This window comes from Herpailurus yagouaroundi, unplaced genomic scaffold, assembly GCF_014898765.1.
Source record: "Herpailurus yagouaroundi ecotype Mexico unplaced genomic scaffold, PumYag 67793, whole genome shotgun sequence".
In the NCBI taxonomy this organism is placed as follows: Eukaryota; Metazoa; Chordata; class Mammalia; order Carnivora; family Felidae; genus Herpailurus; species Herpailurus yagouaroundi.
Window position 1 is genome coordinate 157,451 of NW_024420586.1, and position 24,429 is coordinate 181,879.

Sequence of the window (24,429 nt, forward strand, 5' to 3'; positions counted from 1 at the left end):
TATATTTAAAGAGATGCATATGATCATTTTATTTAGAACCTGGATATTTTAAGAGATGCATGCCTGTGCCCCCACATATCTATCAGAGTTGTTTTAGCAGAGTAATGACATACATGCAAATGCCTCTTCCCTTCTGGAGCCTCAGTGGATCTGTGAAAGGAGAGCTTTAGGTCAGTAGGACCATTTATATATGAAAACTAAATATTTTGGCAAGACTCTTCCAGGAATAAACCTGTTTGCATAGAATCCAAAATGGATCCATATCATACTTGATTACATACTGTAGTCGACCAAGTTATACAGAAGCTTCATGCTTACTTGAGTAACAAGATGCAGCCTTAAAATAACCTTGTATTTAAATGATGATAATTCTTAATTCTCTTTCCATATTTTGCCAATATAGACAAAGTAGCAAAGTAGCAAAATGGTAAGATAAAAAATATTACCCTTTATTTCTACTTTTTGCCTTAAATTGGAAATTCTTCTTAGTGCAGTGGTAACTGCTCTTTTACAATGTTATGAACAATTATTGAAAGGAAATTTTGTCAAGATGGGAGAAGCTATCTTTCTGCATTTTCATGCCAACATATTTGGATATTTTTCCTGAAACTAAGAAATATGTATATTAAAATTTGAATTGGATGTCGAGAGAAGTCCTTTTTTGATCTGAGGGAAGCTGTATTTGTCACTTTTTGGGTATTTTCACACACTTAAATTGTTATTGGTGGTGGTTGTAATTTTAATGCCACTTGTTACAACTAGGAATTTCTTGCTGGTGATTTCAGCTAATAGCATCATTTATTCTGCGCTTGATTTAGTCAAATTTTGCCTATCTTTCTAATGCTCTTTAATGCCTTTTTTTCATTCTTTTAATCATTTAATTTTGTATTCTTTCAGTTCTTGTTCAAAGGTAGAAAAATTTTTAAGAGATTATAATTTTAAATTATCACAAAGACGTCCTCTTCGGTTAAGTAGCTATTGCCATTTTCCCATGAAGTTTCTATTTTACCATACTTTATTTTCTCACTGCTTAATGTGTATTTTTTAAAATAAGATTCTCAAAAACAATGTTTACTTTTTTAGTGTGGATTAGCTTGACAGAAGTAACACAATGAATAAACAAAAATATACCAAATATATTTAATCTTTACTGTGTGTTTCATTTGGTACAAAGCATTCTGATTATCCAGATGATATCTGCATGATAAACCATTTGAAATGTTTTCTATGATTTATCCGTTAATACAATAACTAGCCAATTGAATTGAACAATAGGATTAACTAATTTCCATTTTCTTTGAAAGAATAAGTTGTGTTTTTTTAACCAATTCAATTTATTGAACCAGCTGGCACAATCAAACCTGTTATCCATTTAAACTTATTTAAGAGTCTTTCTTCTGTGTATTTGCTAATTTAGCTAATCATGCTAACTGATGATATTAATAGCAACTCTTTCCTCAAAATAGAAACCTAGAGAAAATAGCAATTTGAAGGAAGCTGACAAGGCTAATATTTAAGTTTACTGGAAGGGGAAAGGCACAAGTACCCTAAATAATCCTGGTAATAATTTGGATAGAATCCTAGTAAGTAGTCTAGGCAAAATAAAATATTCTGTTCATATTTACCTCACACTTCACGGCTATTTAAAATATACTTGTAACCACTATTGTTTCTCCTTTGTTCCTTCCATTTTTCCTTTCTTCCTCTTTGTTTGGGGAAGGCAGAGATAGGTACTAACCAAGAAAGATTATCTTTAGTTCTATTGATGGTAAAATAAAAGGAGAGAGAGGTCTTCAGAATAGAAAGAGTGACCCTAAAACAAAAGAAAAAGAATAAAAATTTGTTAGATTATTTTTTAATTGTTTGTGTTTTTAGAACTTGTTTTTAATTTCACTTGCAGTATTAGAATATTTTAAAATAAAAGATACTAGGCATTTAAAAAGCATACTGAAGGAGCGCCTGGGTGGCGCAGTAGGTTAAGCGTCCGACTTCAGCCAGGTCACGATCTCGCGCTCCGTGAGTTCGAGCCCCGCGTCGGGCTCTGGGCTGATGGTTCAGAGCCTGGAGCCTGTTTCCAATTCTGTGTCTCCCTCTCTCTCTGCCCCTCCCCCGTTCATGCTCTGTCTCTCTCTGTCCCAAAAATAAATAAATGTTGAAAAAAAATAAAAAAAAATAAAAAGCATACTGAATATACGTTTTTCTCTCACAGTACATCTGTTAGACAGTTTTGGAAAGTAATGCACTGAATAATGGGGTTTTCTTTATATTTCTATAATAATGAAACTTAGTCAGACTTTTTTTATGTCATCTGTATTTAATACCAAGATGTCCTGATGAAAAGCAATTATAGTCATATCACAGTGACTATATATATAGTGTGTCTAAAGACTTATCTAAAGAACCTATCATTAATTCAAAGATCTATTGTAGAGGTATCACTAGAAACAATACAATTCTTCATTTCCTCAGGCTTCATGGTGTTCATCCATACAAATGATTCTTGATTGCCTAAATAATCTAATAATTTCCCACTGCCAAGATTTTTGTTTCTAAAAGACACATATAATTTAAGTGGATAGTATTTCAAAATCAGCATAGTTAAACATAAGTCTAATGCATACTTTCATAATATTTCAAAATTCCTAAACATGTAAAATATCTGACTTTTTTTTACATCATAGAAGATAGAATATTGTAGAGTCCCCAGATAAGTTATCAATTTTTTTCCCTTCTCTCTCTCTTTAATTTCTATTTCACATAGATTAAAACTTAACCGTCATTTTGGCAGGATGTGTGATTTCAACCTGTTAAGGTGAGCTGTGTAATAAGGAAGGTCAAAAACTGTGAACTGAATCATAAACTATGTAGCCTTCCCCAGTGGCCTACATTGTACATTGTATTTATGCTTGGTTTTTTGAACATTTTGCTTATCTGTACAAAAGCATTGTCACAATATTAAATAGTTGTAATATGCCATTTTGTCCAGCAATACATGTTAAAGTAATAGAACTGCGGGTCTATATAGATTTGCTAAAAGTGTTTTCATATTGGCTAAAATGGCAACATCTTGTCATGTGAAGATACAGTTCATTTTGTGATCATTACATTTGTGTTTGCAATTGCACCAAAATTCTTATTTTTATTGTTATTGTATACATAGCTAATCAGTAAGATCTGTAAGATAAACATGAAAATTTGTGAATTTTAGTCTCACTTTAGAATAATTTTTTGATCCACAAGATCATTTTCAAATGCTGTGAAGCTTAGAATTGGGAGTGGTTTTAAGTTAATGCATCCTGATGTATCACTTTATTCAGTATACATGCTATCTTAATTTTTAAAAGTATTTAATACTTAAGCAGGCATGAAAATGGAATCTATAGATCTGTATCTAAACATTATTTAAACAGTGACAAATGTGTGTACCTCTGAAGGATGAAACGATTGTGTTCCACTAGTCACCATACTTTTGAAGATGTACCATAAATGACCTTGAGAGGACAGTTCATTGTGTTTATATTTAAAAAAACAAAATACAAAAAAAGAAAGTATTTTCTTGTATTGGCCTTTCATCCTCCATTTTTGTAACCTTTTCTGAGAATGTGTGACATTCTGCTAACTAAAGAGTATGGTGTATCTTTTTGGGAAAAAAAAATGAAATATCTTTCCTGTATATCAGTCAGGATGTGAGTGAGCTAATTCTTTTGAAAGTTCCTCTTTATTATCTTTGTTTCAAAGGTGGGATTCCAACAAAGCAAATTTGATTTAAATAAGTTTCTGACTGTAAAACAAATCTTACCATTATGAAACACTGCATGGTGCTTTTACCTTATAAATAGCTTTTACGTTGTTATGCCGTAGAATAAGGTGAGTTGAGAACTAAGCGAAGCCTCTAAAATAATAAAATTACTTGTTTTTGGACATTCAGAGGAATATTGATGTGCTAAATAACGTGCTTCTTGATTTCAGCCAAGTTCAGAAACTTTGCAGAAATAGATAATTTTAAAATGATAACTATATGTCGTTGTTGTTGTTGTTGTTGTTGTTGTTGTTGTTTTGTGTGTTGTTTGTGTGTGTATGTATTTTCTTTTTCATTTTAACCAGCCTCTTATACCTAGAAGTCCCACAAGCAGCGTTGCCACGCCTTCCAGCACCATCAGTACACCAACTAAAAGAGACAGTTCTGCTCTCCAGGATCTCTACATCCCCCCTCCTCCTGCAGAACCATATATTCCCAGGTACAGTCCCAACTATCATGTTGCTGTGAGCAACTTCTATCCAGAGACTAACCTAACCGTATGTAAACTGTGAAGTAAATTCTCAGGGAACACCTTGAATATTTTCTTAGATAGGAATTCTGAACACATTCTGGAAAATTGTTGCATTGTAGAGAATGCGTTTTGGTTAATAATAATAATAACAACTAATCTGTATTAAACACTATGCATTAAATATCTCATAAACATGTCATATGATAGAAAACAATAGGAAAGTAATGTTAAATAACAATTAGGATTATTTTAATAAGGAAGGAATAAGCGAGGGTCTTTAGCTAAGAAGCCCCAGGAAATCTCAAGTTACTTTGAAGCATTTCATACATTTTTTTTTCTAAAAGAGAAAGTTACAGATAACTTTTATGCCCTCTTAAATGTATGCAGTGAGGGAACTTTTGGTGGGGGGAGATAGATGATGAGAAGGGAGAATATTGTTTCCCCTAATACTTATGTATCTACAGTTTCTACCTGATCAGTTCATTAATGTTTCTGTCAGGAAGTAGAGAAAATTTGCAAGAGAATGAGTTGCCTTTAAAGTCTGTTTTCTAGACTTCTTGAGGCTATATCTCCATTTCATTTCCAAATTTCTATTTGAAATTCCTGGCAGGTGTGAAAGAATACAACTTTGTGCCATAATGCATTCTGTCCAAAAGCAATCTGATACCCAGCCTCATGGAATACAAAAATTATGGAAAGGGGCCCACACTAAATGGGGATAATTAGTACCAATCACAAAGAATTTGGTTCCATTTTTAAATTAGTTGTGCAGTCATTCAAAAACAGTAGATTAAGGTCTCTTATTTTCAAGCCACACTTAATATTAAATTTTTTCAGTATATAAAAGAACTGAAATCTCTTGTGTTAATTAATTTTCATCATTCTTTAGGGCACCTAATGTTTCATTCTCTAAGATATGATGACACTGACATTTTATGATTTAAATGCTACATGACAATATGGTGTGTCTGCAAATACTATATAGTCTGGTAATAAAACTGTAGTCCATTTTATAAACATTTTAGTTTTTAATTTTTAGAATTAAATGTAGCTGTGGGAACATGGTTTATGAGAAGATTTAACTTACTGAGCTGTCATTTCACAAATCTTTCAAGTATATATAGTCCTATGTTAAATTTATTTATTTTTTTAGCTTTCTTTTTTTTATTTTTTTTATTTATATATGAAATTTATTGTCAAATTGGTTTCCATACAACACCCAGTGCTCATCCCAAAAGGTGCCCTCCTCAATACCCATCACCCACCCTCTCCTCCCTCCCACCCCCCATCAACCCTCAGTTTGCTCTCAGTTCTCAACAGTCTCTTATGCTTTGGCTCTCTCCCACTCTAACCTCTTTTTTTTTTTTTTTCCTTCCCCTCCCCCATGGTTTCCTGTTAAGTTTCTCAGGATCCACTTAAGAGTGAAACCATATGGTATCTGTCTTTCTCTGTATGGCTTATTTCACTTAGCATCACACTCTCCAGTTCCATCCACGTTGCTACAAAAGGCCATATTTCATTTTTTCTCATTGCCACGTAGTATTCCATAGTGTATATAAACCACAATTTCTTTATCCATTCATCAGTTGATGGACATTTAGGCTCTTTCCATAATTTGGCTATTGTTGAGAGTGCTGCTATGAACATTGGGGTACAAGTGCCCCTATGCATCAGTACTCCTGTGTCCCTTGGATAAATTCCTAGCAGTGCTATTGCTGGGTCATAGGGTAGGTCTATTTTTAATTTTCTGAGGACCCTCCACACTGCTTTCCAGAGCGGCTGCACCAATTTGCATTCCCACCAACAGTGCAAGAGGGTTCCCGTTTCTCCACATCCTCTCCAGCATCTATAGTCTCCTGATGTGTTCATTTTGGCCACTCGGACTGGCGTGAGGTGATACCTGAGTGTGGTTTTGATTTGTATTTCCCTGATAAGGAGCGACGCTGAACATCTTTTCATGTGCCTGTTGGCCATCCGGATGTCTTCTTTAGAGAAGTGTCTATTCATGTTTTCTGCCCATTTCTTCACTGGGTTATTTGCTTTTCGGGTGTGGAGTTTGGTGACCTCTTTATAGATTTTGGAGACTAGCCCTTTGTCCGATATGTCATTTGCAAATATCTTTTCCCATTCCGTTGGTTGCCTTTTCGTTTTGTTGGTTGTTTCCTTTGCTGTGCAGAAGCTTTTTATCTTCATAAGGTCCCAGTAATTCACTTTTGCTTTTAATTCCCTTGCCTTTGGGGATGTGTCGAGTAACAGATTGCTACGGCTGAGGTCAGAGAGGTCTTTTCCTGCTTTCTCCTCTAAGGTTTTGATGGTTTCCTGTCTCACATTCAGGTCCTTTATCCATTTTGAGTTTATTTTTGTGAATGGTGTGAGAAAGTGGTCTAGTTTCAACCTTCTGCATGTTGCTGTCCAGTTCTCCCAGCACCATTTGTTAAAGAGACTGTCTTTTTTCCATTGGATGTTCTTTCCTGCTTTGTCAAAGATGAGTTGGCCATATGTTTGTGGGTCTAGTTCTGGGGTTTCTATTCTATCCCATTGGTCTATGTGTCTGTTTTTGTGCCAATACCATGCTGTCTTGATGATGACAGCTTTGTAGTAGAGGCTAAAGTCTGGGATTGGGATGCCTCCTGCTTTGATCTTCTTCTTCAAAATTACTTTGGCTATTCAGGGCCTTTTGTGGTTCCATATGAATTTTAGGATTGCTTATTCTAGTTTCGAGAAGAATGCTGGTGCAATTTTGATTGGGATTGCATTGAATGTGTAGATAGCATTGGGTAGTATTGACATTTTGACAATATTTATTCTTCCAATCCATGAGCAGGGCATGTCTTTCCATTTCTTTAAATCTTCTTCAATTACCTTCCTAAGCTTTCTATAGTTTTCAGCATACAGATCCTTTACATCTTTGGTTAGATTTATTCCTAGGTATTTTATGCTTCTTGGTGCAATTGTGAATGAGATCAGTTTCTTTATTTGTCTTTCTGTTGCTTCATTGTTAGTGTATAAGAATGCAACTGATTTCTGTACATTGATTTTGTATCCTGCAACTTTGCTGAATTCATGTATCAGTTCTAGCAGACTTTTGGTGGAGTCTGTCGGATTTTCCATGTATAATATCATGTCATCTGCAAAAAGCGAAAGCTTGACTTCATCTTTGCCAATTTTGATGCCTTTGATTTCCTTTTGTTGTCTGATTGCTGATACTAGAACTTCCAACACTATGGTAAACAACAGCGGTGAGAGTGGGCATCCCTGTCGTGTTCCTGATCTCAGGGAAAAAGCTCTCAGTTTTTCCCCGTTGAGGATGATGTCAGCTGTGGGCTTTTCATAAATGGCTTTTATGATCTTTAAGTATGTTCCTTCTATCCCAACTTTCTCAAGGATTTTTAGTAAGAAAGGGTGCTGGATTTTGTCAAAGGCCTTTTCTGCATCGATTGACAGGATCATATGGTTTTTCTCTTTTTTTTTGTTAATGTGATGTATCACGTTGATTGATTTGCGAATGTTGAACCAGCCCTGCATCCCAGGAATGAATCCCGCTTGATCATGGTGAATAATTCTTTTTATATGCCATTGAATTCGATTTGCTAGTATCTTATTGAGAATTTTTGCATCCATATTCATCAGGGATATTGGCCTGTAGTTCTCTTTTTTTACTGGGTCTCTGTCTGGTTTAGGAATCAAAGTAATACTGGCTTCATAGAATGAGTCTGGAAGTTTTCCTTCCCTTTCTATTTCTTGGAATAGCTTGAGAAGGATAGGTATTATCTCTGCTTTAAACGTCTGGTAGAACTCCCCTGGGAAGCCATCTGGTCCTGGACTCTTATTTGTTGGGAGATTTTTGATAACCGATTCAATTTCTTCGCTGGTGATGGGTCTGTTCAAGCTTTCTATTTCCTCCTGATTGAGTTTTGGAAGAGTGTGGGTGTTCAGGAATTTGTCCATTTCTTCCAGGTTGTCCAATTTGTTGGCATATAATTTTTCATAGTATTCCCTGATAATTGTTTGTATCTCTGAGGGATTGGTTGTAATAATTCCATTTTCATTCATGATTTTATCTATTTGGGTCATCTCCCTTTTCTTTTTGAGAAGCCTGGCTAGAGGTTTGTCAATTTTGTTTATTTTTTCAAAAAACCAACTCTTGGTTTCGTTGATCTGCTCTACAGTTTTTTTAGATTCTATATTGTTTATTTCTGCTCTGAACTTTATTATTTCTCTTCTTCTGCTGTGTTTAGGCTGCCTTTGCTGTTCTGCTTCTATTTCCTTTAGGTGTGCTGTTAGATTTTCTATTTGGGATTTTTCTTGTTTCTTGAGATAGGCCTGGATTGCAATGTATTTTCCTCTCAGGACTGCCTTCGCTGCGTCCCAAAGCGTTTGGATTGTTGTATTTTCATTTTCGTTTGTTTCCATATATTTTTTAATTTCTTCTCGAATTGCCTGGTTGACCCACTCATTCGTTAGTAGGGTGTTCTTTAACCTCCATGCTTTTGGAGGTTTTCCAGACTTTTTCCTGTGGTTGATTTCAAGCTTCATAGCATTGTGGTCTGAAAGTATGCAAGGTATGATTTCAATTCTTGTAAACTTATGAAGGGCTGTTTTGTGACCCAGTATATGATCTATCTTGGAGAATGTTCCATGTGCACCCGAGAAGAAAGTATATTCTGTTGCTTTGGGATGCAGAGTTCTAAATAGATCTGTCAAGTCCATCTGATCCAATGTCTCATTCAGGGCCCTTGTTTCTTTATTGACCATGTGTCTAGATGATCTATCCATTTCTGTAAGTGGGGTGTTAAAGTCCCCTGCAATTACCACATTCTTATCAATAAGGTTGCTTATGTTTATGAGTAATTGTTTTATATATTTGGGCGCCCCGGTATTCGGCGCATAGACATTTATAATTGTTAGCTCTTCCTGATGGATAGACCCTGTCACTATTATATAATGTCCTTCTTCATCTCTTGTTACAGCCTTTAATTTAAAGTCTAGTTTGTCTGATATAAGTATGGCTACTCCAGCTTTCTTTTGGCTTCCAGTAGCATGATAAATAGTTCTCCATCCCCTCACTCTCAATCTACAGGTGTCCTCAGGTCTAAAATGAGTCTCTTGTAGACAGCAAATAGATGGGTCTTGTTTTTTTATCCATTCTGATACCCTATGTCTTTTGGTTGGCGCATTTAATCCATTTACATTCCGTGTTATTATAGAAAGATACGGGTTTAGAGTCATTGTGATGTCTGTATGTGTTATGCTTGTAGTGATGTCTCTGGTACTTTGTCTCACAGGGTCCCCCTTAGGATCTCTTGTAGGGCTGGTTTAGTGGTGACAAATTCCTTCAGTTTTTGTTTGTTTGGGAAGACCTTTATCTCTCCTTCTATTCTAAATGACAGACTTGCTGGATAAAGGATTCTCGGCTGCATATTTTTTCTGTCTAGCACACTGAAAATCTCGTGCCAATTCTTTCTGGCCTGCCAAGTTTCAAAAGAGAGATCAGTCACGAGTCTTATAGGTCTCCCTTTATATGTGAGGGCACGTTTACTCCTTGTTGCTTTCAGAATTTTCTCTTTATCCTTGTATTTTGCCAGTTTCACTATGATATGTCATGCAGAAGATGGATTCAAGTTACATCTGAAGGGAGTTCTCTGTGCCTCTTGGATTTCAATGCCTTTTTCCTTCCCCAGTTCAGGGAAGTTCTCAGCTATCATTTCTTCAAGTACCCCTTCAGCACCTTTCCCTCTCTCTTCCTCCTCTGGGATACCAATTATGCGTATATTATTTCTTTTTAGTGTATCACTTAGTTCTCTAATTTTCCCCTCATACTCCTGGATTTTTTTATCTCTCTTTTTCTCCGCTTCCTCTTTTTCCATAACTTTATCTTCTAGTTCACCTATTCTCTCCTCTGCCTCTTCAATCTGAGCTGTGGTGGTTTCCATTTTTTTATGCATTTCGTTTAAAGCGTTTTTCAGCTCCTCGTGACTGTTCCTTAGTCCCTTGATCTCTGTAGCAAGAGATTCTCTGCTGTCAGCTATACTGTTTTCAAGCCCAGCTATTAATTTTATGACTATTATTCTAAATTCACTTTCTGTTATATTATTTAAATCCTTTTTGATCAGCTCATTAGCTGTTGTTATTTCCTGGAGATTCTTCTGAGGGGAATTCTTCCGCTTGGTCATTTTGGATAGTCCCTGGCGTGGTGAGGACCTGCAGGGCACTTCCCCTGTGCTGTGGTGTATAACTGGAGTTGGTGGGCGGAGCCACAGTCAGACCTGATGTCTGCCCCCAGCCCACCGCTGTGTCCACAGTCAGACTGGTGTGTGCCTTCTCTTCCCCTCTCCTAGGGGTGGGATTCACTATGGGGTTGGGTGGCCTGTCTGGGCTACTTGCACACTGCCAGGCTTGTGATGCTGGGGGTCTGGCGTCTTAGCTGGGGTGGGTAGGCAAGGTGCACAGGGGCAGGAGGGGCAGGCTTAGCTTGCTTCTCCTTAGGTGATCCACTTCAGGAGGGGCCCTGTGGCAGCAGCAGGGAGTCAGATCCGCTGCCGGAGGTTTGGCTCCGCAGAAGCGCAGAGTTGGGTGTTTGCGCGGAGCGAGCAAGTTCCCTGGCAGGAACTGGTTCTCTTTGGGATTTTGGCTGGGGGATGGGCGGAGGAGATGACGCTGGCGAGCGCCTTTGTTCCCCACCAAACTGAGCTCTGTCGTCAGGGGGCTCAGCAGCTCTCCTTCCCTTTGTCCTCCAGCCTTCCCGCTTTCTGAGCAGAGCTGTTAACTTCTGACCTCCCAGCCGCTAAGTCGCGCTTGCTGTCGGAACACAGTCCGTCAGGCCCCTCCGCTTTTTGCAAGCCAGACTCGGGGGCTCTGCTTGGCCGGCGAGCCGTCCCTCCGCCCCGGCTCCCTCCCGCCAGTCCGTGGAGCGCGCACCGCCTCGCCGCCCTTCCTACCCTCTTCCGTGGGCCTCTCGTCTGCGCTTGGCTCCGGCGACTCCGTTCTGCTAATCCTCTGGCGGTTTTCTGGGTTATTTAGGCAGATGTAGGTGGAATCTAAGTGATCAGCAGGACGCGCGGTGAGCCCAGCGTCTTCCTACGCCGCCATCTTCCCTCTCTCCTATGTTAAATTTATAATCAGATGTACAGATTCATTTGATATCCTAGTCAAACGCAAGTTGCATTTTAATTCTTTTAAGATAGTGTCAGACTTTCTGAATATTCCTGCATGAGAAGCAATAAAAATATGTGTTTTGAATAGTGACTTTTTTGGTTTGTTTTCATTTTAATTGGAAAAATTTTTAATTTCAGTGCAAATGATTATTTAAGAGACCTTATTCCAAGGGCTACATGTACAGATAAACATCAGAAAATTATTTTTATCAAATCTCTGCAGTTTTTTCATGCTTTTTCCTTTTCTTTTGAGTAGGGAAGAACTTATGATAAAGAAAATATTTCCTAGACGTAAAATATTTAAAATACGCTTCAGAAGACAAGTATAAAGTAATTGGGTTCTGTCCTCTCAGTGTGGTGGCCTTATGATTACGGCAATGTATTGAGACCAATGAAAAGTTTGAACATGCTATTTAAAAATACTTAAAAATATAAGAAGTTCAAGTATCAACATGGTGGTATTTGTTTTATCAGTATTGCTTCATACTTTTCAGGAAAATTCATAATTAGAGGTGTTACCTCACTTTAATTGATTCTTAGTCTAGTGTATAATTTAGTGGAATATTCTAACTATATTTTGAGTCAAATTATTAGTTATCCAAGTTACACAATAGTTTGATATAGCACAATCAGAACAATGCATGCATCAGAGTCCCTTTTTACACTAGCCTGTATAAATTATCTGCATTTTCTGGTTTGACTTGAAGTTATGGCCATAAAACTGTTGCAGTTGTCATTCTTTCCATAGATACAGCCCCAGAACTTTTGTCCCATTTTCTCATTTTGATGTTTAATGTGGTTCACCTAATGTAACTCATCTGAACATTTGTTTCTTCATATAGTAAAAAATTTTGTTTATGTAGGATAGGCATTTTAGTGTTAATTTAATTGTAAATAATAAAAGCTTTCTCATCTTAAAACCAAAAAATACATAAAAATGTCAGGGCTAACTGTCAAGTTACATAGAATTTTTTTCATGTAATTACCATTCTTTAAACACATTTATTCCAGAAGAAGTACCTTTTTCTCTGAAAGACACTCATGTATGTAGAGTGAGTGAAAATTCATCAGTTTTTTATTATATGTCTTGTGACTATATGCAGTTTCATTTTCATAGTATATACTGCATTACATGCTTAACCAAATTTCTTTTTCTATGATAAAAATCAAGAATTTGTAGGTCTTTGCACAACTCTGTAGTTTAAGCACTAATTTCTCTCATTAATTTTACTCTGAGCCATTAAATGTAAAGAAAGTCCACTAAAGCAGTGTTCTGACTTTTCATCCATTTCCTTAAATCCTTTTCAGAGTAAAAGTGTAGATTTATTACATACATAACATTAAGAAAAGTTTTCCTTCAATCTGTACAGCAGAACAAATTAATACATTGAGTTATTCAGGGACTCACAATGTAAGTACATACATACAAGCACACATACAGAGATACACACACAAATGGGCACATACTTTATATACGCAACGCATGTATTACTTCATTCTACTGCAAAAATTGTTTTTGGTGCATACATTTCTTAACTCAGCTTTATTTGTATTCGTTTCATATATACATGCTTAATAAATCTTCCTTGTTGGTATGAGTCCCTCCTTTCATATCATTACAGAGTAAATAATACCAGCCCTTCCAATTTTCTGCCACAGGAATATCCATATAAATAGAGCATGGTGAGTTAACTAGGGCTGAATCACCTTCTGATCTCAGCTGCATTAACATTCACGTAACAGGCCTGATAGAAATGTCTGCCCATTTATAGATAGGCAAAACCTTAATCCAGTGCCACGAGTTCGTTAGGGCTATTTTCAAGCTAATTGCAGTGTCAATAAGATTCTATCTGCATTTTTTTAATATGCTTTCTTCATGTTGCCTAAGACCTAGCTATCCAGTTACAACTTTGCAATAAGCAATATTTTTATTTTTAAAAGTAGAAGAGTGAATTAGCAATGTAAATGACAATCGCAACTTCAGATGAGTTAAATACATGGGACAGCTTGCTGATTCAGTTAGTCTTGACAATAATATTACTCTACTTTTGATATATTTCAAATACTGGGAATGTAGTTCTCATTTGGAGAGACCTAATCTAGACATTCCCATATACCTACGGAAGTGTACTGTACCATAGTATGAAAGTATGGAAGTATAGTGTTCTTGTTGAAACATAACTCATATTTTTGAATTGACATTAGATTTATAAGCTCATCACCATTTTATAAGACATAGTGTAAATTAAAATTTTGTTCTTTTTATCTTTCTTGTTATAATTTACTTTATTCTATTGATTTAAGATTTCAGTCTTGGTACTTAACATAAAATTAATTTTTTTTAGCATTCATAGCATTGTTCAGTGTAGAACTGGAAACAATTAAGAAGTAGTAGGAAATAAAATTAATGACCTTCAAGAGAAGAAAATATTGCATTTACATTCATAGCTATGTTCTAGAAGACAGGCTTTTCTAACAAAGAGTTCATAGCTAGTCAGTGAAACATCATAAAATAAACAGGGTTCAATTTAGCCCATCCTAATGGAGTATTTCTACCAAAATACCACTCATAAGGGGCCCAATTGCCTGGACTGTGTAATACTATATGTCAGTAACAGTTTTAGGGATCCTATAAATTATTGTATTTTTCTATTTTAGAATACTATAGAAAAAAATCACTTTGCCATCATCTTAAATTCCATATTTTATCAGGTTTCTCTACTCTCTTTTCACAAGAAATGTTGCTGATGTGGAATGAAATTTTGATCTATCCATTTAGAATTAGTTGTGTGAATTTATATTTTTACTATTAAATGAGATGCATAGAGTTTAAATACTCTAAGTAATTCTTTTCAGTAAGGTTTATTTTAAATTAATAACAAGCTGTTTGAAATTCTTACAGTATCAGTTTATATCATGTTAATTTGGTTCTTAAGGCTGCAAATATTGTTACAGAGGTGGTAGTTCTTAAACACATCTTTGTTTTTAAGCAGTGCTAATGTTACTATGAATCAATTAGTTACAGTGGCAGAAGAAAGCTATGTTGTTAGCAGTGTTTACCTTATACCTGCTGTCTTGAGCCCTAAAAGTAATTTATGTGCCAAGATGATTTTCTTTATATGACATAGTACAGTGAAAATGGATGAGAGCACGAGTTAGAAGATCCATGGCCCATGTCTAGCATTGTCCTTTATTAGCTGTGTGACCTTTAGGCAAGTCATTTAACCTCTCTGATCCTCAGCATTTATTTTCTTGCAATATAGCAATAATTAAAAACTGCCCTAGAAGCCTCAAAGAAAGTTTGAAAAGATTAGAGGACACATTGTATGGAAAGGATATGACTACTTTTTTAGACCCTCTCTGCCATTTTACCACCCTAACACTTCCCTACATTCTTCTCCTTTACATTTCCCTATTTTTAGGGATGAAAAAGGAAACCTTCCTTGTGAAGACCTCAGAGGACATATGGTTGGCAAGCCGGTGCATAAGGGATCTGAATCACCAAATTCATTTCTGGATCAGGAATATCGAAAGAGGTTTAATATTGTTGAGGAAGATACTGTCTTGTATTGCTATGAATATGAAAAAGGAAGATCCAGTAGTCAAGGAAGACGAGAAAGCACCCCGACTTACGGTAAGAGTTCTTTTCTTACACTGACATAAGAACATATGTCTCATATGAGAACTTCTACTTCTTTTCATAGACTTTTGGGTTATGAAAATTACTTGATTTACTTGATAGCTTTTGAATCTTTATAATTGATCTGTGCCTGTCATGTGCTTCTAATGGAATTACATTGATGTGCTTCTAATGTGCTTCTAATGCAACAATACGAAGCATGACATTAAACAGTATTCTAAAATTTCCAAAGATAGGTAAGAGCAATAAGTAGCATTTTAGCTCTTTAATGATTTATGGAAACCCTTTTGAATCACATGTAATTTTTATCATGTCAGATTTTTGCCAAATTAAAATCATTCAAGGATTAATTTTTTTCGATGAATGCTTCCTACTAACATTACTTATATAATAGCTTGCTATGTGTTCTGCACCTGTGACCACTACTATATTAAAAAGGGGTCACACACTGTCCAGGGCCTGGCCCTTCAGAAGGTGTTTTTGGAATGTGTTGTGTACTCTCTGTTGTGACTCTGGTTGCTTTAGCTCCCTACTTGTAGTGGTGGTTGGGACCTTCCAGGAGGTGTGCTCTGACTTGTTCATTGAAGTAACCCTGGAAAAAATTTTAACATGACTTATATAAAATAAACTCTTTATTCCTCAGGGATTAAAAACTCTTTAGATATACATTCTGGGGAAAATCTCACCTCAATTTTTGTTTTTTCTAAGAAGTTAGAAAATTTGAATGAAGTGGATTCTAACTAGGAAGTACACACCATATTTAAATCAGAGATGGCCTTACAGTTACAACATACCTAGCATTTTTCATCTTTGACTTCTGCTTTCCCATCCATGACCAAGAAAGCAACCTGGTCACACATGCTTTCACTTGATACATTGTATCTGAAAGATTTGCAGATAAGGCTGCCTAAAATTAAAATAGTAAAGTTATGATCCTATTCCAAGAAAGAATGGACTTATTTGGAACTCTGTGCTCCTCATTTTCTAGTTTTCAAACTAATCATTTTTAGTGAGGAGCATAGAGAAGGGGAAAGATAGGATCCTTGATGATTAATACAGATGAATAATGGGAGCTGAGCAGAAGGAAGGTTGTTTTAACTTTTTTTTCCACTGGCCCTCCTTACTTGCCCAGCATGGCCATATGCCTCCCTCCTGTGGTCCCAAATGATTAGTCATCATGTACCTTACTACACATGCCTTATTTCCTTACAGCTCTTTGGTAATAATTATATATGAGAAATTTTACTCAAAATGGTCCTAAAAAATAGGAACCATACTTACTTTACTTTGTGTTATTCTCTGTACATGTGCTTTTTTATCATAATAATAAGTAATGATATTTTTTAGCATAGCTCCTCAATTATACCATTCTGGTGGCAATTATTTTGAACTGTCATAATTTGAAGGTATTTGCACCGTTGCTTTCCTCCCCTATTATACTATAAACCTCTGCAGTAGAGAGCAGTGTAGAGGCCTGACATCTTTGTTATCCCTACTCCTGCTTTATAACATAAGATCTTTATTTTTATTCATTCATTCCACAAATACTTATTGACTGCCTGTTATTGGATAAGCAGTATGTATATCAACTCTTTTTTTCTGTCTTAGAATTCTCTGGCTATTTTCTGCTTATTTTGAAGTATGATTAGAATTTTAAAGGGGAAATTATAGTCACCAGATGAAGCTGATTACTGATAGCTTTATAAAAAATTGGTTACTTGGTTCTTACTTGAATGGATATGAATTGTTAGTCTCTTCAGGCTACAGTTTAAACCACCTTGTGTCATCATGTTCACAAATCGTCTCTCTCCCAATAAAATAAAATACTGTTTAAATTTTAGAAAATTTACATATCTTACAGATATTTGATATATTTTTATAAACAACTTAGGAGAAAAGAAATGTATATATGCCCAAAAGATTGATACAAAGTAAAAAAAAAAAAAAAAGTCTTTTACTTTTGATCCAGAATTTTTTTTAACTTTCCAACATGAAATATAATCTGAACCTTCAGTGGAGATTCTTACAGATATATTTCAGTTAAGATCTTCTAGCACAGCCTGTAGGTTGCTCCAGATCACTAGGGGTTTAATGTATTAAAACATTTTTAAAATCAGATTGTAAATAATAAATTCTACCTGTCACACACATGAATTTGTGTCCTTAATTTTTCCAAAGATTAATTTTTTTCTTAACTCATTCAGCTAATATTTGTTGTGTACATAAAGTCATCCAGTCACTGGGGATTCAAAGGTGAATAAAACATAAATTTTCCCTGGAAGGCATTCATAACCTAGAGGGAAGAAACAAATAAAGAGATGTGTTGGAATCACTTTAGGAAAGTAGGAAAATGTGAGCAAATACCTATAGCCCAGGAGCTGAAAAGTGACACACTGTTTTAAATGATGAATAGTCATCCTTTATGGTTTCTAAATGTTAGTTATCCCCACCAAATACCTGGCAGCTCCTCAAACATAGGTCTGAGATCTGAGGGTTCATATAAATCTCTCAGCCCAGACCCTGATGTTTCCAGTACAAATTACTCCAAAACTTTATAAGCAATTATCAATAACTTCTTTATTTAACCTATAAGGTGGTCCCATTGCATACACTCCCAAGTGTGACAGTATTTCCTTAGATTTAAAAAGTAATGATAATAAAAATACATGATTCTGCTGAAGTACATTGCAAAAAAACATAGAGTACAAAAAAGTTAATATTTTATATTTTCTGGAAATGACCGTAATTTCACGTGTTAGCACTTGTATGATACCTTAAAATGTAATGAATAAGTCCTTCAGGCTTACAGTGCTCGACTTAGTTTTTAGTCGCAAATACCCTTATCTTGAAGTATGTGAGCTTAGCCACCATTCTTTCCTATTAACTCCCCAGATTACCTGTTTATTCAAGGAGGTTTAGAGTTAACGTTGTAAGAGTATAGATAGGATTTTGAGAAGCAAAGAAGAAACATGATTCAGTTATTATTATGTGCTTGTGGTTAAATATGTATATACTTGTCATATTCTCTTAGTGCATTCATATTTTAAAGTTAGATATATAAGGGGCCCCTGGGTGGCTCAGGTTGGTTAAGTGTCTGACTCTTGATTTCCACTCAGGTCATGATCTCATATTTTCTGAAATTCAGGCTCCACCTTGGAGCTCTCTCTCACACACAAAGTAAATAAATAAATTTTAAAAAATAAGTAATAAAGTTAGAAACGTAAGAAAAAAATATTTAGGGAAACTCTGTTTTTGGACAGTGACAAAGAAAAGATGTAAAGAAAAATGCCTGAAAATATCCTAATTGTGGGCTTTAAAAGACATTTTTAATGAAGGTTCTCATTTTATATTGTAGACCTACTAGTTGTTGCTAAGAGTGAGTTTAAAAAAAGAACAATTATTTGCTCTAAGCTATCAGACAAGTATAATATGGATAGACAGTGGATGGCCCTTCTGGAAATAAGTAAATAATATTTATATATGCCAGGCACTGTTCTAGACATTTAAAAGGCATTGACCCATTTAATCCTTACAATAACCCAGTGAGGTAGTTGCTAACAGAATCCTTATTTTACTGATGGGTTAAGTAACTTATCTAACTAGTAAGTGGTAGAGCCTGGATTAAGTACCCATGGATATTTGTGGACTCTGTTAGTGATACTAGCTAACTAAATGTGATGAAAGTAATTTGCTAAATTATAGAGAAATAATTTTCACAAATTGTATTATTCCTTCCAAATCCAAGCATTTGATTTCAGGCAAGCAAAAGTAGGTCTGATTTTGTATGTGCTGTTTATGCTTGTATATGCTGTTTAATATTTAGTGGCACTAAAGTAAACATGTTTTTACAAAGACATGGCCCTGACAGACCTTAGGAAAAGGTAGCTAAATTGAGGGGTAAAATTAGTAACAATGTGTTATGTCCTTTTTAAATCAGAGAAAATAAAATAGGTTTTACTTTGCTAAAAAGATAGATGAGAATAATTTCTGGAAACATGGAGACAGTAGGGGAAGCATCCTAGATAAGTGGTTACTAGCCTTGGCTGTATCATCAGCCCTACTTGGTAATGCTGTCTTTTATCTAATTACTCTAGTGTGAGCTTGGGGATGTTGGTCTCAGTTTTCTCCTTGGTTAAATGAAGATGATAATACCTGCCTCATAGACTTTTTGTGAGAATTTAATGACAGTGCATTGTAAGTTGCCTAGAAAGTGCCTAGCATGTGCTAGGTATTTATTTTCATTGTTGTCACTGTTGCATAGAAGCTTTAATATTGTGAAGAGAATAGATGTTAAGTATTCTCACCCCACAGGAAAAAAAAAAGAGTAACTATGTGAAGTGATAGATGTGTTAAAATAGCTTGATTATGCGGGGCGCCTGGGTGGCGCAGTCCGTTAAGCGTCCGACTTCAGCCAGGTCACAATCTCGCGGTCTGTGAGTTCGGGCCCCGCGTCGGGCTCTGGGCTGATGGCTCAGAGCCTGGAGCCTGTTTCCGATTCTGTGTCTCCCTCTCTCTCTGCCCCTAGCACGTGCATGCTCTGTCTCTCTCTGTCCCAAAAATAAAAAAAAAAATAGCTTGATTATGGTAATCATTTCAAAATTCTATGTATATCAAATCATCATGTTGTATACCTTAAATATATACTATTTTTATTTGTCAATTATACCTCAATAAAGGTGGAGAAAAAAACAAAATAACTTAAAGATCCCAACAAGTAAATAATAATATCAGACATTTTAAATTATTTGAAGAATAAGATGGGGTGAATAAACAGTTCAATTTTAAAAAGAAACTTTAATGAGAAAATTAAAAGAAGGGAAAAGAGGACAGCATTAAATCACTTTAACTGTTTTGTCTCATTTGCTCATGCTTCAAAGGCAAAGGTTCAAATTTGATGAGATCATTTGCTTGGCAACTTTTCAGAATGGTAATAATCCCCATCATCTTTCCCTTTCACTCTTCAAGACTCTTTGCCCTTGCTATTCCATCATACCACATTCCTATGCATAGATCTGCTGAAAGGTAGTCACAGTTGGCTGAGGCTCTTTGTGGCTGTGGCACATTTTATAATATGTGGCATATTTTATAATATGTGCCATATAAAATGTGGCATATTTTATAATAATAGGAGGAAAACATATTTTTTACAATAATATCACATAATAGTATTGGCTTGAAGGAATCTAGACCTTTTCTGACTTACTGAGAATCCAGGACCTCACTAAAAAAAACACACGAATGAGTGCAAAGCTGTTATTTTAGAAATGCTCCTCATAAATGTTATTTGTACACATTGTGCATTGAGGAAAATTAATTTCTGTTACATACATGCACGTTTTCCATTCAAGTAGTTGGGACAAGAGAAAACTAACTACCATGTCCCTCTTATCCACATAAATAGCAAATGGCTTGAAATGACTTACAATAGCATTGTGAAGGACCTATGGGCAATAACACTATAAACTATTTTATCAGTGTGAGGAAAAGAAATTATTTGTAGGCCCCAGAGTCTTTTATCATACCTCAACATCATCTTTCTCTTTGTTGTACAACATCATTCCAACTTTTGGCCATTTCAATTATAATTAATAGCACTATTTAAAACATTTCTTGGGTGCCTGGGTGGCTCAGTCGGTTGAGTGTCTGACTCTTGATTTCAGCTCAGATCATGATCTCACAGTCCTGAAATCGAGCCCTGCATCAGGCTCTGTGCTCAGCATGGAGCCTGCTTGGGATTCTCTCTCTCCCCCTGTCTCTGCCCTTCCCCCACTCACATGCACACGCTCACACAATCTCTCTCTCTCTCTCTCTCTCTCTCTCTCTCTCTCTCTGTCAAAAATAAACAAATATTAAAAAATAATAATGATAAAATAAATAAAAAATTCCTTAAAGGATCATGTAATACACTGCTTTTTCCTGTGATTCTCAAATGTAAATTGTCTTTCTAATCAGATAAAAGTTCAGCTGTCATTCATCGGCTATGCTAGAAAGAAAAGAAATTGAGATTCTCACCACAGGAAATGTTTGTGTTTAAGTAAACTGTACCACTTCCAAGGCAGAACTAACCATAGAAATAGAAATTAGTGAATCAAAAATGTAGAAATATGAGATGTATATTCTACTCATAGGAATTCTTACTCCTTTGGACTTAATACAATTCATAAAGACTGCATGTTGATCAGTTTCACAAAATAATTTTCAGTATCAAGCTGATGGTGATAAAGGACCATGTAATGGATAGAAAAGTAGTTCAGCAGTATTTTGAGATAAATAGAAAATTTTCTGTTCCTAATGTAAAAATCAGAGTAATCTGCAAGGGAAGGCACTCTTCTTTAATTTGTGTAATTTTACAAATAGAAATACCAGAGCATGAGTTTTGATGTCATATAGATCTGAATTTTGTGATACAGATTGGCCTTTTAATAACTGATTGACCTTGAACTTGAGTCTTAGCTTCATTATGTTTTTTTTTCTTTACCTGTAAAATGGGATAGCAACACTACCTGTGGTATTTTTATGAGGATTAAATGAGATAATGTATGTCTAGTACTTAGTACTCTTCCTGCCACGTGGAAAATGCTCAAGAAATAGTATTTAATGCCATAATATATTACTCCTGCTCATAAATAAAAGTATACCAAAGATTGTCAAGTGCCTTTGGATCAAATTAGCACTTCTTCTTCTCCCTGTGGAGGGATTTAATAAAGGACAAAAGGGCTAGAAGTATTTCCTTGGTTTGGTTCCTCTAGCTACCCAATAACTAGCCACTTAAATCCTAGCAATTAAAAGAAATATGAATATGGGGCACCTGGGTGGCTCATTTGGTTAAGCATACGACTCTTGATTTCAGCCAGGTCATGATTTCACCATTCGTGAATCCAGCCCCACATCAGGCTCTGCACTGACAGCATAGAGCCTGCTTGGGATTCTCTTTCTCCCTTTCTCTCTGCCTCTCCCCTGCTTGTGTGTACGCGCTCTCTCTCTCTCTCTCTCTCTCTGTCTCCCTTTCTCTCTCTCTCTGTCCCGCACACCTCTCTCAAAATAAATAAAACAAACTTTTGAAAATTTTTTTCAAAATAAATATGAAAAGAGTTCATCTGTTTCTTTTGGTTTGGTTTTGAAAAGCAGAAGGAAGAGTGTTCAAATAGGTAATAACACTAGAAACTACCCTGATCCAAGCCTTCTTTTAAGTTCCATTATGGAAACCACTAGCTCATACCCTGGGCAGAAGAGCCTGAATATAACCTTACAGCATCAGAATTCTGAAAACAGTTCTGACCCCATACCTTTTTTAAAATTTAAGATTAATTGCTAGGGGAAAAAAGGAGAGCAAAAATAATATATAAAATAGTTGGAGACTCTTAAAAAAAATGAAACCAGGCAAGAAAAAAAGAATAGCCTGAACAAATTAAATCACTAGGTAAGGGATAAAATAGTAAGATTAAGAAAAAGGAGCTCTTAACCAAGTTCCAGAGTATCAATATGTGGATAAAATGGAAAGATTAACAAACCAAGTCCACAAAGCCGATGCAAAACTATCAGAGGAAAAAAGTAACTCTTCAAATGAATTAATTGACAAAAAGATATGAAGGTGAAATAGTGCATCCCTTAAAGACAAAATGGGAAGCCAAGAATAGGAACCATCTAACTCAGTGATTTTCATCTGGATCAGTATTGCCCTCCAGGGGACATTTGGTAATTTGGGGGGGAGGGGTCATTTGTAGTTGTCATAACTGGGTGTGGAAATGCTACTGGCATCTAGTGGGTAGAGGCCCAGGATACTAGTACACATCCTACAAAGAACAGGACAGCTCTCAACAATAAAGAATGAGCCAGTCCACAATGTCAACAGTGATGCTCTTAAGAAACTCTTAGCAAAAAAATAAAATAAAATAAAAAGAAACCCTTAGCTAATTTAAGAATCAACTGTAGACAGATTTAATACAGAAGCAGGTATATAAGACTAGAAAATCAAAGAGCCCTTGTATGACACAGGGCCAATTGCCTTTTTTTTTAATTCAAAAAATCAATGAAATTATTGCCCTGGAAAGATAGACCTACATTTATTCACAATTAGCATATTCTCTGGGCAGAAGTAGTATAATGTTGTGAGTGTCTGGGATGACCTACCGTAGCTGCTGTACCATAGAAAACCTAATCATGACATTCCCTGGAGCAGGAGGAGTCCTATTGTCCCTAGCTGAAATCAGAATGCATTTTCCCCTATGGAAAAAAAAATGTAATAAATGGAAGCAAGGTAAAACTTAAATAGAGTGGTTAGTGTTAGCTTTCACATCACAGTGTGGCTTAAGGATCCATCATTTTCCCAAATATGTTCTTTAGATCTCTAGTTCTGAAAGAGGATGTTTGTAAAAGAAAGAAGTTATCTGGTTAAATATAATTGAGAAACTCTGAATATTTTATCTCTTGGCAACTAATAAGTCCACATTAGCATACTAAAGGCTTTGAAGGTCTTCTTGAATTTGGATTAGCTTATTGTTTCCCAAATGTATTTGTACATTGAATCTTTTTTGGTTTGGGTCACAAAATACTCATTAACCTCCCAATGAACTAATGTTTGATAGAGTATATTTTGGAAAATGCTGAAATAGACTTTTATAGCTCCTCTTAAAGACCCATATACTGGGGAACCTGGGTGGCTCAGGCAGTTAGGCGTCTCATGTTATGTTAGGCTCAGGTCATGATCTCCCAGTTTGTGGTTTCAAGCCCGGCATCGGGCTCTGTGCTGACAGCTCAGAGCCTGGAGCCTGCTTCAGGTTCTGTGTCTCCCTCTCTCTCTGCTCCTCCCCCACTTGTGTTCTGTCTCTCTTTCTCTCTTTCTCTCTCTCAAAAATAAACATTAAACAAAATTTTTTTAAGGGGCGCATAGGTGGCTCAGTTGGTTAAGCGTCTGACTTCGGCTCAGGTCACAGTCTCACAGTTCATGAGTTCAAGTCCCATATCAGGCTCTCTGCTGACAGCTCAGAGCCTGGAGCCTGCTTCCGATTCTGTGTCTCCCTCTCTCTGTCCCCCTCCCCCGTTCGTGCTCTGTCTCTCTCTGTCTCTCAAAAATAAATACACATTGGAAAACATTAAAAAAAATTTTTTAAGACCCATACACCAATGATAAAAATCTCTTTGTGTTTTAAGTTCCAAACAGCTGACTTAATAGATAAGCATTTGGAAAAGCCTTTATTCTTCAGTTGAAGCCTACCCCAGCAGACGAATTGTTGAATGTCATCTTCATTTTTATCTTCCAGAAAAGCCATTTTCTAGAGTAAATCTTATTTTTGATAAAAGTCCGAACTCAAGTAATAAATACTAACTGAAAAGATCAGTGCATGGTGTTCTATACTCCAGGCTC

The 24,429-nt window shown here is 35.9% G+C and overlaps 1 protein-coding gene across 1 annotated transcript in view; it reads left to right on the forward strand.

Moving 5' to 3' along the window:
- Nucleotides 1–24,429, forward strand: part of CNKSR2 (connector enhancer of kinase suppressor of Ras 2) — a gene marked incomplete at its 5' end in the record, with an annotated part of 233,171 nt that overhangs the window by 109,522 nt on the left and 99,220 nt on the right. Inside the window, 2 exons of the mRNA XM_040468808.1 lie at nt 4,105–4,238; nt 14,848–15,059. Coding sequence (XP_040324742.1) covers nt 4,105–4,238; nt 14,848–15,059 — 346 coding nt within the window. The remainder of the gene's footprint in view (nt 1–4,104; nt 4,239–14,847; nt 15,060–24,429) is intronic.